The 17,110-nt window shown below is 38.3% G+C and overlaps 1 protein-coding gene across 1 annotated transcript in view; it reads right to left on the bottom strand.

The window, feature by feature from the left end:
* ARHGAP42 (Rho GTPase activating protein 42) overlaps window positions 1-17,110 on the bottom strand; it is a 140,260-nt gene that overhangs the window by 67,836 nt on the left and 55,314 nt on the right. Inside the window, exon 4 of the mRNA XM_026854282.1 lies at window positions 11,866-11,937. Within this exon, the coding sequence (XP_026710083.1) occupies window positions 11,866-11,937 (72 nt within the window). The remainder of the gene's footprint in view (window positions 1-11,865; window positions 11,938-17,110) is intronic.

Raw genomic sequence — 17,110 nt, 5'->3', positions numbered from 1 at the left:
AAAGTTCAAGATAAGGCCAAAAGAGATTTTCCAAAAGGAAAAGGGGATCTAAAACTCCTTCCTTCCTCCTCCAATCAGAATTTAACCTATTGTGAGGCTCCAGGGTTTCTCCAAATCTATGAGAAATCTGGGAGGTTAAAGGGAATCATTTACATATTGTTAGCAAATAATACGAAGTGGAACACTTATAGTTCACAATGTTCAGCATCAAATAGGGTTAATATAGTAATAAATGATTACTTATGTTAACTTGTAACTGTTAGTGAAAACACTTTCAAGTTGAAGTGGCCTGCATCATGTAGAAAATTAAACATCCTAACAACTACAAATCTTTAAATGAATTTTTTTACTAAAAAAGAACAACCATAAGCAAGCCATGAATATCCAGAAAAGAATATGGTGTAAGACACAAATAGTTATAAGAGAAAGAACATACTGCAACTATGAAGTATAACAAGGCAATAAACTTGGAATACAAGAGTGTTTAGCAGCCTTAAAGCTATGAAGACAGCTATTAAAAACTGGCAGTTTAAAAAATAACCTCAGTTAAAATCAGGCAAGATATGCATAAAACTAAAACATACTTTAAACAACTCAAAACTAATTTAAGTTTAGGATGGAGTTCACATCTGTGAAAAACACTGAATAACTCTGCAAGAGGTAATTTACTTGCAGGCTGATAAACTTCTCAAGGAAAGTTTTTTCCCCTCTCTAATGCCTTGACAGATCCAAGTATCAGGTACTTTCAAAAGTGTTTCTGAAAGAGGAGAATCCTACAGCCATTTCCTAATACTTCCCTATGTAATTCCATCAGATGTGTGCAGACAGAAGGTACTTACCAGTGGAGACTAATAAAAAAAGCAGTAAAGTTTCACTATTTCTATGAGATTTAAAATTCTGTTCAAATTAAGAAGTAGCTACTATTAAATGAACAAATGTGTTTGTAGGATGTCATTTGTTTCTCTCCAAAAAATTCTCTCTTGAAATGGAAAAAAATATTGAAAGTTCCCAGCACTGCTGTGAAGACATGCAAAATTGCCAGTACTGGCAGGTCACAAAGCAGGACACATTAGACTCCTCAGCTGCAGAGCTGTCTCGAGTTTATTTGGCATTTGCTGATTCCAGGAGTAGCTGCTAGATGTCTGGGAATCTGTTAAATCCCTGCCCAAACAGCAGGATGGGTAAGTCTACACACGTAATGTAGTTTTATTGTTTTTACTGTCTACTAAATATGAAGTATTTTTGTTGCAATACCTTGCTTAGCATACTAACATGTTACTGTTTAAATAATATGAAGCAGCTACCTAGAACAGCAGAAACTGATTTTTAAACTCTTCTCTCGAGCAGGTTTAGGATAGTTTTCTGAACTCGAAAAATTTTATGATAACTGCAATAAAGTCTCCTGTTCCTGTACAAAAGCTTGTGCCTTTAAATGTGTTTAAAAAGGAAGTTACCCATGCTCTTTAGGAATTCAGAAATAAGCTTCAGTTAACTCTGCCTACTTCATCAAAAGTCACACGAAATAAACTGCTCATGTCATAAGCAATGCAGATACTTGTTATAAATCAGTATAGCTATATATGCTGAGTAGAAAGTAAATGACAACAGAAAATACAACCCAGTCCTAAGTCATCGCTTACATGATAGAAGAGACCAACTCAGACTTGGGCCATGCTACTCTTCAAAAACAAAATTCAATCAGCAATAACACGTGTTGTGATTTAGAATATTCAGAATGCTGAAGCCACTGAGCTGGCAACACTATCCATGGAAACCTGTTAACATTAACGGTTATAAAATCAGAAGAGGAAAGTTTCTCTACATGAGTAGAAAGTAGTTGTATTTTTATTCCCATTATCTAGTTCCAATACAAGCTTACAGAGCTTCCTAAAGTTCATTTAAAACAAAATAAAATACAATGTCTTTGACTGTTTCTGTTTCATTTCCATACACCCCAAATTTATTTCAGTTCAAATGACAAAGTGGGGCAAACATAAAGAAAAAAAAAAACTTACAGGAAAAGATGAACAACACTATTGCAGAGGTCTGGTGGGCTGTAGCTGACTGATGCAAACAGTGCTACACATGGACTGTGCAGATAGAAGAAAAGCAACATTTACAATGGATCATACTGAAGGGGAACACAGGAAGCTCCAATTTTCGCCTAATCTTCCACATCAGCACCTGGAGTAAGCAGGGACAAGTCTCTCAATTCCTCACCCATGTTTAGACAGCTAGAAGGTTGGCCTTTCAAGTTCAGCAGTCATACTGACATGTTCTCCAATGCTGTGCCAACAGAAAAGGTTTGTTTGTCTTGATTCTCTAGTTTTCATACAAAGGACAGAAAAGATAGACTTGGCTCTACAGTTACTAACATAAGTGCACAGAGATACTAAAGATAGGTGTGGGGTATAAGCGCAGTGCTGGGCTTCTACATGCAACGAAAGCTTCTGTAGCATGATCTCTGCACTTGACAGTAAGGCTTGTTTTCATCATAAAAGTCAGAGCAGTAAATTTCTCAACTACAAAAAGAACATCCAGCTTTAAAACTGCATTACATTAGCCAACAGCTTCCCTTAGCCTCCACCACTGGCCCTTTCTTGCCATTGCTGCTTCTCTTTGTCTGTTCCTTCAACTCCTCCCTAAGTGGTCATCACCCACTCCCTGAGCAGCTGCCTTGTTGGCATCCAGCGCCTGATGTTGCTGCTCTCCTCGTCTGCGTTGCTTCCATCAACACTGCCTTTCTTTCCTCCCCATGGAGGCACACTGCTGTTTCAGGTTCTCCATGCCTCCTTTCCTAGATTCTCTCACAAATGAAGTGTACTTCAGGAATGTCCTGGCAGGCTAGTAAACAAAAAATGTGTATGAAGAGGCCATTTCATTTGCACAGTTAGCAATTATCTTCTTCCCTTTGTGTGCTTAAAGCAAAGAAAATGCAAAAAAGCTGCAAATGTCATTAAATAAAACAATTCTGACAGACTAGCTTATAACATCACATACTTACTGCTTTATTTTAAAAGCAGAAGATAAAAATATATTAAGTAGCAACTTCTTTTTAAAAACACTCTTTGGGAATCTCTGTCCCATCTATGTCAACCAAGCAGATGACATTGCTGATCTCAGTGTGCCAGCAGCACGTTCAGCACAGCTCACAGTCCCACACCACTTTCCATGTCATCGCTATGGGACCACAGTGCTGATCTGAGGAAGAACTTGAAGCATGCTATGAGAAAGTTTTTAGATTCATAAACACAACTGGAAGTTGTGCTGTTTACAGACACACACACACAAAAAAAAAGGAAACAGTTGGGATTAATGTCAGAAGTTGTTTTGTTCTGAAAGCATCTATTTTCAGAGTCCCTCTTACAACACTGATAAAGGAACACAAACTATCGCTTTGGGGTGAAGAGTCATGCCTCCCCAGTGGCGCTGTTAAGCTCAACCAGTGCTCTCAGTTTACTACTTACGAAGGGATGATCTCCTCATCAGAACAACCATCTGAGACCATTCTTTCTTGGCAAGCTCCACAGGAACAAATGGTTCTGTGGTGCCTACTGTAGGCTGAAAAATCCTGAAATAATGCAGCTGGTTCATTTGGTAGAAAGATGGAGCTCTTGGTGCTCCTGTATCTACACCAAGTCACATTAAAGTTTTAAGTGATGATGCTCATCTTTTGTTACAGTACAGAAATGGTACTTTGCAGATACTATCACCCACTACACTTTGGAATAGAGCTATTTGATAGTTGCTTTGCCAAAAGCAAAATTGCTACAGTGGTAAGAGAGGGCAAGTTTGTGTATTTCCAGGTCCCTGCAGAACCTGCTGCATAGATAAAACAAGATATTGAACAAGGGAAACCAAGTGTGAAACTAACTTGGCAATACAGACACGTTTCCCAATCAAATGATTTTCTATTTAGAATGCAAAATGCAACTCTGCCATAGGTGTGAAATGAAGACCCACCGACTCAACATCATCTGACTAATGCCCAAACATAACAGATCTATATTTATGCTGTTAAATATACCACAGAAGAAAGGGAAGCAATGGAGAAAGAGAACTTAGTTTTCCCCAAGATTGCTGAAGAAAACCCCAACATGTAACACAATAAAAATCTGTTAATTTATACCCATGTAAAAAGCATCTTGATTTAAGTGTTAAGTGTTTGGTACAGCTGTGGCACTATGCCACATCCATGAGCACAACTCTGAAGTAATCCCTGTAGGATTAGAGAATGCAGCTGCCTTTCTGAAAACATGATGAATTTGCTTTGATAAAGGATGCCAAAATTCGGGGTGGAGTCTTTTTTTGAGCAAGGGGTGGGGCAGGGTGCCTTTGGCTAGCTGAATGAAGACAAGACACCTTGTGCAGGGAGCAGAATACTAAACCCTCTGCTTCTTCCAAGTCCTGTCCTGCTCTGTGCCACAGGCAATTGGCCACTTCCTGTATTTCTCTTAAATCCTCCTTCAGACTCTTGAAAAGTCTCATCAACAACCTCGATACCTGTTTTTCATGCGTGGAATGTAATCCTCTCCACAGTGCCGCTGAGAGCAAGGCTAGAAAGGACATAAGAGACAAGTAGAGCTACTGTATCCTACGGAGACAATACTTTATTTTCTTTTTCATTCTTTCTTTTTTTTAAATTGAGAATATTTGACAAATCCTCCGTGCCTCGAAGCATTCAAGAAGAAGTTCAGTTCCCACATGAACTGTAAATTAAGTTTGGAGGTGAATGTCCTTGCTCATACTTCTAATCATGGCTCAGGAGTCCAGCAGGATTCTAGCAGCTGTGCGGGGTCAGGATGCAACCTCCTGAATCCTTCCTGTGACACTGATTACAGTGCACTGATTTAAATTAGCAAGAAAAAAAGCCTTATTTTAATTAGCAAATGTGCATGTTTTCTTGAAATTTTATGTTCTTTTGTTGTTTTGCAGTAAAGGGCTAAAAATTGCTACCTAAGTTTTTTGTTTTACTAACCGTAGATTTTTTTAAAAATTAGATGGTTCTTTTTGCCAACAAAAGGCAAAACTGCATATTCGCTTATGCAATTCAAGTGATTAATGCATTTATTATAAACCTTAATTCTTATATGTTATGGCAGAACACACTAAGTTACATTTCCTATTTACAATAGAGGACTATTTTATATACCCTTAATTTATATCTGTTTTCTTCTGCATGCAAATTTGAATTTTATTAAAGTGCCGAAACTGGTTTTAGTCAGTCAGCCAGTTAGTCATACTAACTTTTAAAAGAAAGAATGCATTCAACAGAATTTATTAAGACTTTGCACATAATATTAAATAGTTTACTAATGAACACCTGGAGTTACTGGACTGAACCAAGAGTTTTTAATCACTGTGTCCATAATCTTTTAGTTACGAGATTTGAGTATTTGCTCTGTTTTTTTAAAGGAATACACTAGGAGTGAAACAACCTTTTAGGATTGTTCTTTTTTTTTTTTTCCCCCCTGCTAACTTCCTAAAAGTTTCTCAACTTTGAATGAAACAATTATTGAACAGAAGTAAACTGCAGTGAGAAAATAATTTTGCTCCATTTGCACAATGAAAAGAGCTGTCCCAAATAGATTAGTCTCTTCAAAAAACCTCTGGGTCCAGGTGCTCAGCCAGAGATATCTCCCAACTTAATTGTATGGGTTTCTGCAGCAGAAAATAAGACTGCCTGAAAAGATTAAGTGTGTGCAGTGCACACTGAGCTCTTCACCACGGTTTTTGAAAATTCCCAAATATTCCACATACAGAAGCATAAAAGAAGCAGTGGCTACTCATACCATAGCACTAAAATGATTTTCTACATTTTAAAAAGTAATTTTAATAGAGATTACAACATTGATGCAGGTCTTTCACAGCTTCCTATTTTTGTAAGTATATTTGAATAGCTGTATTTTGAAGTGAAAATATGTTTGATCTATTCTAAAAATAATTTCTATAGTATACATTTTCATTAAATGCAAATTATAAAGGGAAAAGTGGACAGCTGCAGTCAATAAAGCACAATCCAGCTCCTCCAAATTTTAGGATCTGGGTCAATTCACAGAAGACTCTATACACAGACACTGAAATCCAGAGGGAAACAACAAATATCAAGATGCAATAAAAAACATTTTAAACACTATTTAATCTGAAGAAATTTTCAAATTTTCAGCTTTTTTTACACCTGTCACAAACAAAATTTATCATTATAAAACCATTTTTTTTTAAGCTTGACTCCTAATTTCTTCTTTCTTGCATGCATCAATATTAGTTTAAATAAAATATCAGATTCTGAATAATTTTCAGATAAAAATGGTCAAGGACCAACACCTTGGAATTAAATGCATTTAAAATGCAATTTACAACTCTGATTTCAAAGTCCACAAGCTTAATCCAAAACTTGAGGATTTATGTAAGTAAAAGAAAACCTGAAGGAAATTTGTACTTCTCTTTCTACCAGAGATAGATCCCTAAAAACCTACAATATCTAAAGAGATTGCCACTTGACCTTTTTATTGGTACAGCAGATTATTTGGTTTGCAATGTGTTATGTCCATTGAGTAGCCCCAGTTCCTCATGCTCAGTCATTTCATTTTACACTTCCCAATCCTCCAGTCCTCCTCCTCCTCTATCTTGGCAATACCCCCAACGTATGGCAACCCCAAGCTGTGTCAGCACCACCAGATTTATTTTTAACCTCATCATTAATGAAAATAAAACAACAGACCAATCTCAAATTGCCCCTTGGGATCTTCTAATTAGCAACTTCTCTCGAACCAGACAATCTCTCCCGTAAACAAAACTCACTGCCCTTTCCCCATTAGCCAGTTCGTTAGACAGATCAGGTTTCTTATACTAACTCCCATCTAAACTAAATGATAATGTCTCATGCAGAGTGCTTTAAAGGCCTTGCTGAAATAGAAATAGGTTTGATCCACTGCATTTCGTTGCCTAAAGAATAAGTTATCTTATCACAAAAGATATCAGGTAACTCTGTTAGTAACCATTTTGGGGAAAGTGTATTGCATTTTAACTCAAAACATTTGGCCATCAGTTATCCTGTCCTGGTATCTATTTCTGCTTCCTTCCTCTGGCCCTCTCCCCTCCTATGGTTCAGACTGACATTAAAATATCCCCAAACTAGTGGACACAAGTACCAAACCTTGAGTAACAGATGCTGCTTATACTGAAACACTTCCCACTGTACCTACTAGAGCAAGGTCATTCATTTTTCTCAGCTAAAGGACAAGTGCTATAATTTGATTAGATACCAAGGAAACCAGCACCAAAATGGGCATTCTGGCATTTCTAACTGATTATAGCTATCTATCTAAAACTCTGCCTTGACAGTTTTCTGACAGACTTTTAAAAACAGGGATTTTTTTGTTTGTTTTTTTGCTCCTCAACTACCAGACAATCCAAATAAAACACAAACAGTGTGTGCCAGCTGCAGCATGCCTACATCATGTGAGTATAGATGTGACCATAGATGCAGGAAAATTAATCCCAGCAGTGGACATGGATTTGTTTCCCAAGTAGAAAGGAATTCACAGCTATGAATGAATGAATGGAAGTAAATAATAATAAAAATAATCCTTCTGGCCAAAATAAATCATTTTATGAAATGAACAGATGGAATTGTAAGGAGGAAACAAAACTTCTTTTAAGTCTTAAACCCAAAATTGCTTCTGTTGTCTTTGATCTGATTTAAGTTGTACTAAAGGTCAACGAACATTGGAACAAATATTGCTAAATACTGTACTCAGTGGATAAAAAGAAGCATTAAAGTTTGGCCTTATTGTACATAACACATCACACAATGATCTCACCAAAGTTACCAGCTGGGGACTTGCAAACCACATTTACCAAATAAGGCAAAATGCTTCGTGCCTGAAATCCTTTCCCAGTTACCTCACCCGGCTTTTGCTCGCGTTTCTACAATAATTGCAGAGGTCTTTTTTTTTTAAACTCAGATGGAGTAAATCAACAGACTATCCAATGCAAAGCTGGGTTTGTGTAGTCTCTGGAGAGAACTCGGCTTTATATAAACTGAGTGTGTACAGAAAAGGAAGAACTGAAATATGTGCAATAAAAACAGAAGGGTGAATAGTATAAATTGAGAAGAGCGAGTGATGTAGATTTGTCTATTGCTGTTTTGATTACAAACACTAATGTTTTATGGGGAATGTTTCTCAGATTTGTTGGGTACCTCCAAGTTTTTGAAGTGCATGTGAAGAATTGGTCTTTAATGTTATTCTTGTGACGTTCCAAAAACACTTGAACTTCGCACTTGGGGTTTATGCTGTCCTTATATTTGAAATATAGCTTTGTAACATCAACAGGATGTATTTTATCCTCCATATTCTCTTTGATTTCTGTGATTATATTTTTTGTCAAAGCTTGATATAGTTTTGAAGAAAGAATAAAATATCCTCATTCTCTATATTAAACACAACAGGATAGTCCTACATAGTTCATCATGAAAGTCAACATCTTCCAAAGTTATTTATTATTGAAATAAAATGGTGATTGTCATAGTAGAAAACTATCATTAATTTATAACATTTTCTCTTTTTTTTTTTTTTTTTCTGTGCAAGTATGGTTGGGCAGTGGGAGGGGATTCTTTGTTTTTATCTCCAGCTGAATTTGATTGGCTGTTTTAGAAAAAGAAAAAAGTCCAGCAAGCACGTGTAAGCATGCACTCTCATAATCTTCCCCTCACCAAAATCTGACAGCAATACCTAGTATAATTTCCTATTAACACAACTATCTAATAATTCTTTTACCTCAAAAAAATTTTGAAACACAGCTTAATGGAGTACTGAAATTAATAAATACAAAGTCCAATCAGAAGAGAGACTCCAACACTCGCCACTGCTTATAAAATACGCTCTCACAATGTAAGGCTGATCAAAAGACCAGCTGCCTGCACCTCTAGCTACTGCTGAAATTGCCAGTGCAAAAGGCATATACAATTAAACTTGTGCTTCTATATCTAATCTCTTAAAATGTCAGTTTATGTTGACATAAATTAACTGTAAATTCACAGCTCTAGAAATACGTAATATGACATAACTGTCAGCTCTCCTGTGGAGTCTGCACCATCTCAACGTCTCTTCAGAAAGGAACACATACCCACTAATGTTTTGTGTTGTTTTTGAGGGGGGAGAGGGATGACAGAGAACCAGGAGTGAGTTTGGATTTGATATGAATATGAATCTATATGCTCTTTTAAGTTAATACTAGGGGAAAAAACAGCTCAAACCTGGTATTTCAGAGCAAAAAGTAATGGTTGATACATGGTCCATACAGCTGATGTATTTAGAGAAGACCTTAAATAAGAAGTGATGTTCTCAGTGTCCTGTGAAACTTGCTGATGAAATCCAAGCAACAAGAAAGCATCTATGTTTTTTGTTTGGTTATCAGTTCAGATCACCCCAGAAGAGTTCAAAGATCCAAACCTCTGTGCAAATCTTCATTAACTGCAGATAACTAACTAGCAAGTTCAACTCATCCCATATTTACAAGAGTTCATAAACGCTCAAGGGTTGTGCCCAGTGAACAGAAGTGGAGGTAAGTGATCTGACCACATGCTTTACTTTACCTTACTAACAATGAGTTTCAGAAAACCCAAATTTCATACTGGTCTCATTATTCCTAGATCACACATTGCTATTTTGTAATTACTAGGAAAACAGTATTAAATATAATTAAGCTCTCACTTCTTTGTGTTAATTCAATTTAGTTAAAGGCCAACTGTAATTGCTTCCACTGATAAAAATAAATTTAGAGGCGAATGTTTGTGTCGCAATCTGGGTTATGCAGGTGGTCTGAATCTCTTCTTTCTGAGTTTGACTTTTTAACTCCATGAGCAGTGTAAAAAAAAAAAAAAAAAAAAAAAAGAAAGTGCAGGTGGTCTGAATCTTATTTTTGAGCTTGACAGCTGAACTCCATGAGCAGTGCAAGTGCAAGAAAAGACAAGTTTATTTGATGTTTTATAAAACAGTGAGCTAGAAGAACTCTCTATCTGATATCAATGTGTCCAGTATCCTGGACTGCCCAAAACACACATAGCGCTGCATAATAAAATGCATTAGACACTGGAGTAAGGGTTAGCTGAGTCAGGCTCTCTCCTGAACTCACTCAGTACACTGTTGTGTCACCACAGACAAGTCTAAACAATCATTGTTTCCACAAATTATAGAAGATGGGCAAATGCCCATATTTTGTCGTGAAGAGATATGGAAAAGAAACCAGTCATTGTGATATGCCAAACAGAAAGGATTCAACCTGTCCTGTAGTGCTCTGCCTTTAAATACCTGATGATTCAAAAAACAAAGGAGTCATCTGCAATTAGATCATTAAATATGTGTTGACATTTACTGAGTGATGTATTTAAAGGGGATATGTGCGTCTTATAAAATTCTGCAGAGAGCCCTGTAAACTATTGCCCATGGATCATCTCTCAGATGTACCAGGTCAGCCAATAGTACAGCAGGTTAGGCTTTCAAAAAGGGTTCTCTGCAGAGAAGAATGATATCCCTTAAACTATATGAATACAAAATTAAATGGTAACACTAAGAACTGAACAACGCAACTAAAACTGAAAGATAATTTTGTGTTTGAATTAAATTCTGAATTCTGCAGCACAGTAAATAAACTCTCAGACCTGCATCTCACAGCAGCCTGGGGTGGGACAAATGAAGAATGCAGTTGTACACAAAAACATATCAAGTAAGAGGGTAAAGAACATCCATTTCAGAGAAACCTGACCTCAAGTTCACAGCAAAAATTCTTCTCAAACATTTACTCAGTTCCTGTGCGGAAGCAGTCTCATCTGTTTGCTACACATGTGCAACAACAGTACAAAAAGTATAAACCTTCAGTCTCTCTTTCCAATAGCTCTGCTCTTCTTCTGAGGTTGTTTGATGTAGCTGAGGTTGTGCTTGTGCTGTACTCAAACAGATATTTTTTTCTTACCCTTTTAACCTTAAAAATGGAAAATTTCCCAGAAAACTTTATGAGCACTGATACAAGAAGGAAAATGCTTCAGAATTAGCATATTTATATAGACAGAAGGAACTAACTATACCTCTAATTGACTACTGCAGCCTATATGCATCTCTGAGATTGTGATTAAAGCAGTCACTGATAACCACTCAAGACTCCAAGATCAGACTGAACCAAGATCAGCTCTTCCAGACTAACAATTCATGTCAACATCTTTTTCTTCAACACATCTGATTTCCTGAGCTCATTACTGAACCTTGGTATAGATAACCTGCACTGTTTCTCTAACACAGATGTAGAGACCTAGCACCAAAGAACTGGCTTAAATCACTTTAACTGGAGCATGTCCACCGTGGAGAAATCTCTGGGCGATACGAATACTCTGGCAAAATGAATATGAATCACTGCACTGCATCAGCCATGTAAAGTGGAGAGAGAAAGCAGAGATGGAAAGAGAGCATGCCTAAAGCCCACTGACTTCTTTTGGTCTTTATACAACAGTCACATGAGAGCCACCACACCCACAGCATCTGTCTGAACCCTCTGTGCAGTTCTGGGTTAACCCAAAATGCAATGTAACATAAACCCAGACATCAGAAGATGAACACAACTCCAGACAGTAAGAATGTGAAACAGTAGCAAGAGTTGTACCCTATGCATACAATCAGTCTTTAAACCCCATTTCTAAATCATCTCATCTTCTGAAGCAAAGAATCCAGTATAATTTACTAACACATTAATGAGGACGGCATCAAGTATGTTTGAATCAAAAAAACGCCTGTTTTCAGTCCAGCCTTCAAAACACACTGATAAATTCAAATAAACATGAAATGAAAAAGAACTGTTTCCACAGCTACTTACTTTTGCTGCTCCTATTTGCTCTTTACGAAACTTCTCCAGCGGTGCTATTAGCACATCATTAGCATTCTGGATCTGCAAAGTTAAACATAAAGCGTATCTTTTTAATACAGAGTATTTGCAGATAGTGAACTCAGTAACTCTGCCCATGTGCAAGGCTGAAAAATTCGTGTACATAACATCCTGGTAAGAGCATATGTGTAGGAGCCAAGTATGTCTTCTTTACATAAAACATACAACACACATGTTCACTAGTCTATTATGGAGTATTTTCATTAATAACTAAAGCAATTGTAATGAATGATGTAGTATGTTTATCTGCAATATACAGAAGGGTTTTCTGGTATTTTACCCCCATTTCTTTCATCTTGCCTAAAACCAGAATTGAAAACGGAGATTTCCAGGAACATGTTTTGGCAGAACAGAGAAGACAAACATAGTACTGACCGCACTGCCTAAAAAACCCTGTGTTTACAGACTCTGAATCTTTGACAGCTGAATCTTTTCAGCTATCTCTCTGGATTATATACCTAGTTACACTGAACAGAGGAGACTAAGGCAGAGAACTCTAAAAAGAAAATTCTCTGAATTGGATTCCTTCACTTTTCTAGTTTTTAAACTAATTTAAGATGTCCTGCAGCTATTTTTATCACTTTAACCTAAACCAGGGTTCCTAATGATTCACAGTTTTCCCCTCATTACCTCTTGTTTATTTAGTATAAATCCAGTCCTGGGAACCCCTCTATGAAGACCATTCCCAGCAGCGACCACCCTTGTCATATGGGCTAGAAACACACATGTAGCGGAATACAAATGCCAGCCATGCCACTGGGCCTCTCACCAAAAAAAGGTAGCGTGATTTCACCAAGTGCCTTTTAGGGACATGAAGAATAACCAACTAAATCGACTTTACTGCAGAAAAATCAGAAGAAACTAAAAACTGCTAACACATCAGAAATAAAGCATAATAAAACACATTGTAATATTCTATTATACTAACTACAGGCAAAATCTTAAGTTTTCTGCATGAATGGCTTTTTTTTCTCCTCACCAGTCCAGTCTTTACCATACTCATCACATTCCACATTTGGGCTTTGGCAGATTTGGAGGTCTGGGCAAAGCTAACATGTACCTAAGCCAAATGTGAATGAATACAGCTCTTGTGACTCTCCCTTAACAATAAATGGTAAGTTACATTGTTGGCCGAGCACGAAAACTTCCCAAAAGGATGCAATAATAAATACATAGAATATATCCACTTAAACAAACACATTTTACTTCCTCCCAAACTTAACATCACAATTCGAAACATCACAGAATCACCACATCTCTCACTAGGGCAAAGTTTCAGCAAAAGTTGAGACTCTCTCTGACATCCTAATGTAACAAAGTCCAAGACAGAAAAGACAACACTTGGCGTGCTCGATGATGAAGTGATCAAAATGTGCTACATTTAAAAATAAAAATCAGGCACAGAGGATGAGGAGGAGTGTTCTCACTGCATTCACTGTGCTTTCACTGCTTAAGCATTGTTCCATCAGTTTGACTGGAACACACTACAAAGCAACATTATTCTCCAAGTGGACATTTCCCCAAAATATCATAGAACCATAGAATACCAGGTTGGAAGGGACCTCAAGGATCATCTGGTCCAACCTTTCTTGGCAAAATCACCGTCTACACCAGATGGCTTTGTACCCTGTCCAGCTGAATCTTAAAAGTGTCCAAAGTTGGGGAATCCACCACTTCTCTGGGAAGATTATTCTAATCATGAATTGTTCTCACTGTGAAAAATTTTCCTTCTGTCCTATTGGAATCTCCTCAGGAGTAACTTGTACCCATTACCCCTTCTCTTTTCCACGTGACTTTCTGTAAACAGGGAGTCTCCATCTTCTTTGTAGCCGCCCTTTAAATACTGCGACATGGTGATAAGGTCTCCCCTACCCCTTCTCTTTTCCAAGCTGAACAAACCTAATTCTCTCAGCCTTTCCTCGTATTACAGGTTTCCCAGTCCCTCGATCATCTTTGTGGCCCTCCTCTGGACCCTCTCCAACCTTCCTGCATCTTTTTTTTTACAGCAGGGACCAAAACTGAACACATTATTGTAGGTGTGACCTGACAAGCTCTGAGCAGAGTGGGATACTGACTTCTTTCTCTCTGCTGGTGATGCCCTTGATGCAGCCCAGCATCCTGTTGGCTTTCTTCACTCCTGCAGCACACTGTTCACTCATACTGAGCTTGTTGTCCACCAGGCCCCCCAGGCCCCTTTCCACAGAGCTGCTCCCCAGCTGGGTAGATCCCAGCCTGTGCTGCACTCCTGGATTATGTTTTCCCAGGTGCAAGACCTTACACTTGTCCTTGCTGAACTTGATGAAGTTCTTGTTAGCCCACTCTTCCAGCCTGTTCAGGTCTTCCCACAGGGTGACTCTCCCTTCTGAATTGTCCACTTCCCCACTCAGTTTGGTATTGTCAGCAAATTTCATCAAGGTCCCACCACGCAGATCACTTATGAAAATATTAAACCGCATTGAGCCCAATATTGCTTGCTGGAGGATCCCACTTGTGGCAGGTTGCCAGTTTGAACAAGAGCTATTTACCACCACCCTCTGGGTAGGGCCTGTCTGCAAGTTTCAAACCCACCGCACAGACCACTTGTCTAGACCGTAACACATCGGTTTCTCTAGGAGGAGGCTGTAGGTAACTATTAAAAGCCTTGAAGAAATCCAGGTAGACAATGTCCACTGCTCAATCCGCAACAACTGAGCAGGTTACTTTTGTTACAGAAGGTGATCAGGTTTGTCAAGCATAATTTTCCTTTAGTGAATCCATGCTGGCTTTTCCTACCACATGCTTCACTTGACTTGTCTTAGGCCCCAGGAGGGTTTGTTTCGTAACTTTCCCAGGGACTGAAGTAAGACTGATGGGGCTGTAATTTCCTGGATCCTCCTATAAGTGCTTCTTGTAGATGGGGTGTCATTCTTCCAGTCTTCTGAGACATTCCCCATCCTCCACGACTTCTCAAAGATTATGGAGAGAAGCCTCACAACAACATCAGCCTGCTCTCCAAACACCCGCGGGTGGATAACATCAGGGGCCATCGATTTGTAGGGGTCAAGCTCCTGTAACAGTTCACATACCAACTCTTCCTTCACTGACAATGGGTCTGTCTGCACTGACCTGGATTTTTGTTCCCAGGGCCTGGGGCCCACTAGTGCTGGTAAAGACATAGGTGAAGAAAGTGTTGAGAATCTCTGACTTTTCACTTTTGTTGGTAACTAATTCAGCTCTCTTGTTTAACAGCCAGGACAATATTTTCCTTCTGTTTCTGATTGTTGTTTACATACCTGAAGAACTCTTTCTTGTAGTTTTTGACATCTCTGGCCAATTTCAATTTAAGCTGAGCTTTTGCTTTTCTAACTGTATCTCTGCAAACCCTGGCAGTGCCCTTATAGTTCTCTTTTCCATCTCTGTTATGCTTCTCTTTTGGTTTTGGCAAACTCAAAAGTTTGCAGTTAAGCCAAAGGGGTCCTCTTGCTCTGCCTTACTTTCAGGCAACATCTAGCAATCTGAGACTCAGCACTTTCTCCAAGGCACTTAACAAAACATAATCACTATCCAAAGGGTTTCTAAGTAAGGCAGATCAAAATTAACAGGGGGGCAAAACTGTTGGATGACTTGCCCACAATCAGGCAGAATTGCAGTGCATACACCCAGAAGCAGCAGTTGGAAGTTTTGATAGCTTATAGAGCATATACATGGCTGCTGGCACATACAGAAATCACAAAGGCTTCCTGGAGTCACTGATACAGAAGTGTGGACACATCTCTTCCTTCTTTTTCACATACAAAAGTTTTTTCTTTGCATTTAAGATTTATTGTTATATACAGCAACAATATATTAAATACCTCACAGTTCATTTAAGAGACATTTGTATTATTGAAGTAGTTACTACTGATATCATCAATCACTGCTAGTCCTTTTGCTAGTCATTGCCAGTCTAACTCCATGTGGAGCTGAATATGGCTCTTCACTCAATGCTATCATGTTTAGGCAGCCTCCGTGCCACACCAGGAGACCTCACTTCATATATTGACAGACTTAAAGTGACTGAAACACAACTACTGCCTGTCTCACTCAACGCAGCTGCAAGGCAAATTAAATATCCTGGAAAAAAGAATCCTGCTTCAAACACCGTGGAAGAACATATTCACAGGAAACATACAGCACTGAGAGAAGTCATGTGGGAATTAACTGGCTTTGCAGGGCTGAAGCATGATGTTATTCACTCCCATACTTATATAACTAGGAATGGACAGTAGGCATTGCAAGGCTAATTAAAAGATGTCACACACTTCAGACAGGGTCTGGGCCTCTGAACAAATCTGTTGAGCCACATCAACAGAACATTTTGCAAGCTCATCCCTGGGTTGAAAGCTTCTATTGATGAAAGCCCTGATATAGCAATTCACTTCCCAGCAAAATCAGGATCTGGGCAAGTAACTGGCTTTGGCTTTGGGGAAGGAGAACACACCAGCAAAGTACCAGAGAATCCTGGCAGACGCATTTCAACAACCAGTATTGCAAGACGCAGAATGCTCCACTGTGAAAACACTTCCATTGACTCCTGTCAGGTTGTGCCTAGCTTTTGGAAACAGAAAATCATATAGAAAGAATTATTTTTGCCTTATTATGCATTTATTAATTTCCTTTCATTGCCAATTCCTGTCACTGCAATTACTTTACATTACAGTTTCCCTGTTAATGGTTATAAATTGGCATTCAGCCCCCCCACCCCCAAGTAGGAATCTAATCTTCCCACAACCATTTCCATAGAAATTTGATTGCTTTAGATAATCTGAAATTTTCACTGTGTGGTCCTAATAAAGTAACTTTCTTCCTGCCAAAAGATAATCAGTCTTCTACTCAGTTACTCTGCTAGGATGAAATCACAGACACTTGGAAAAGGCAAACAATGTCAAAAAGACTGTAACACTTTCTGTAAATAGCAACTTCAGAAATCCGTGTTGTGTTTAAAATACAGATCTTATCCTTAAAAGCTTATTCAGATTAGTCACAGCTTTAGAGAAGTTCTACTTTCTTGAGCCAACAGTTACTGAATGATACACAGTTCCAGCTCCTAGCATGGCTATTATGTGTCAGACAATCAAATAATGTGATCATTTTTCTTGATTAACAAAAACACCATTTTTCCTCAAAAAAAAAAAAGAATCTGTGCAGATTGAGGCTT

This window comes from Athene cunicularia, assembly GCF_003259725.1.
Source record: "Athene cunicularia isolate RWA chromosome 1 unlocalized genomic scaffold, athCun1 chr1_part1, whole genome shotgun sequence".
NCBI lineage: Eukaryota > Metazoa > Chordata > Aves > Strigiformes > Strigidae > Athene > Athene cunicularia.
The sequence above is the reverse complement of the archived record's forward strand: the minus strand, read 5'-3'. Positions and strand labels throughout refer to the sequence as shown.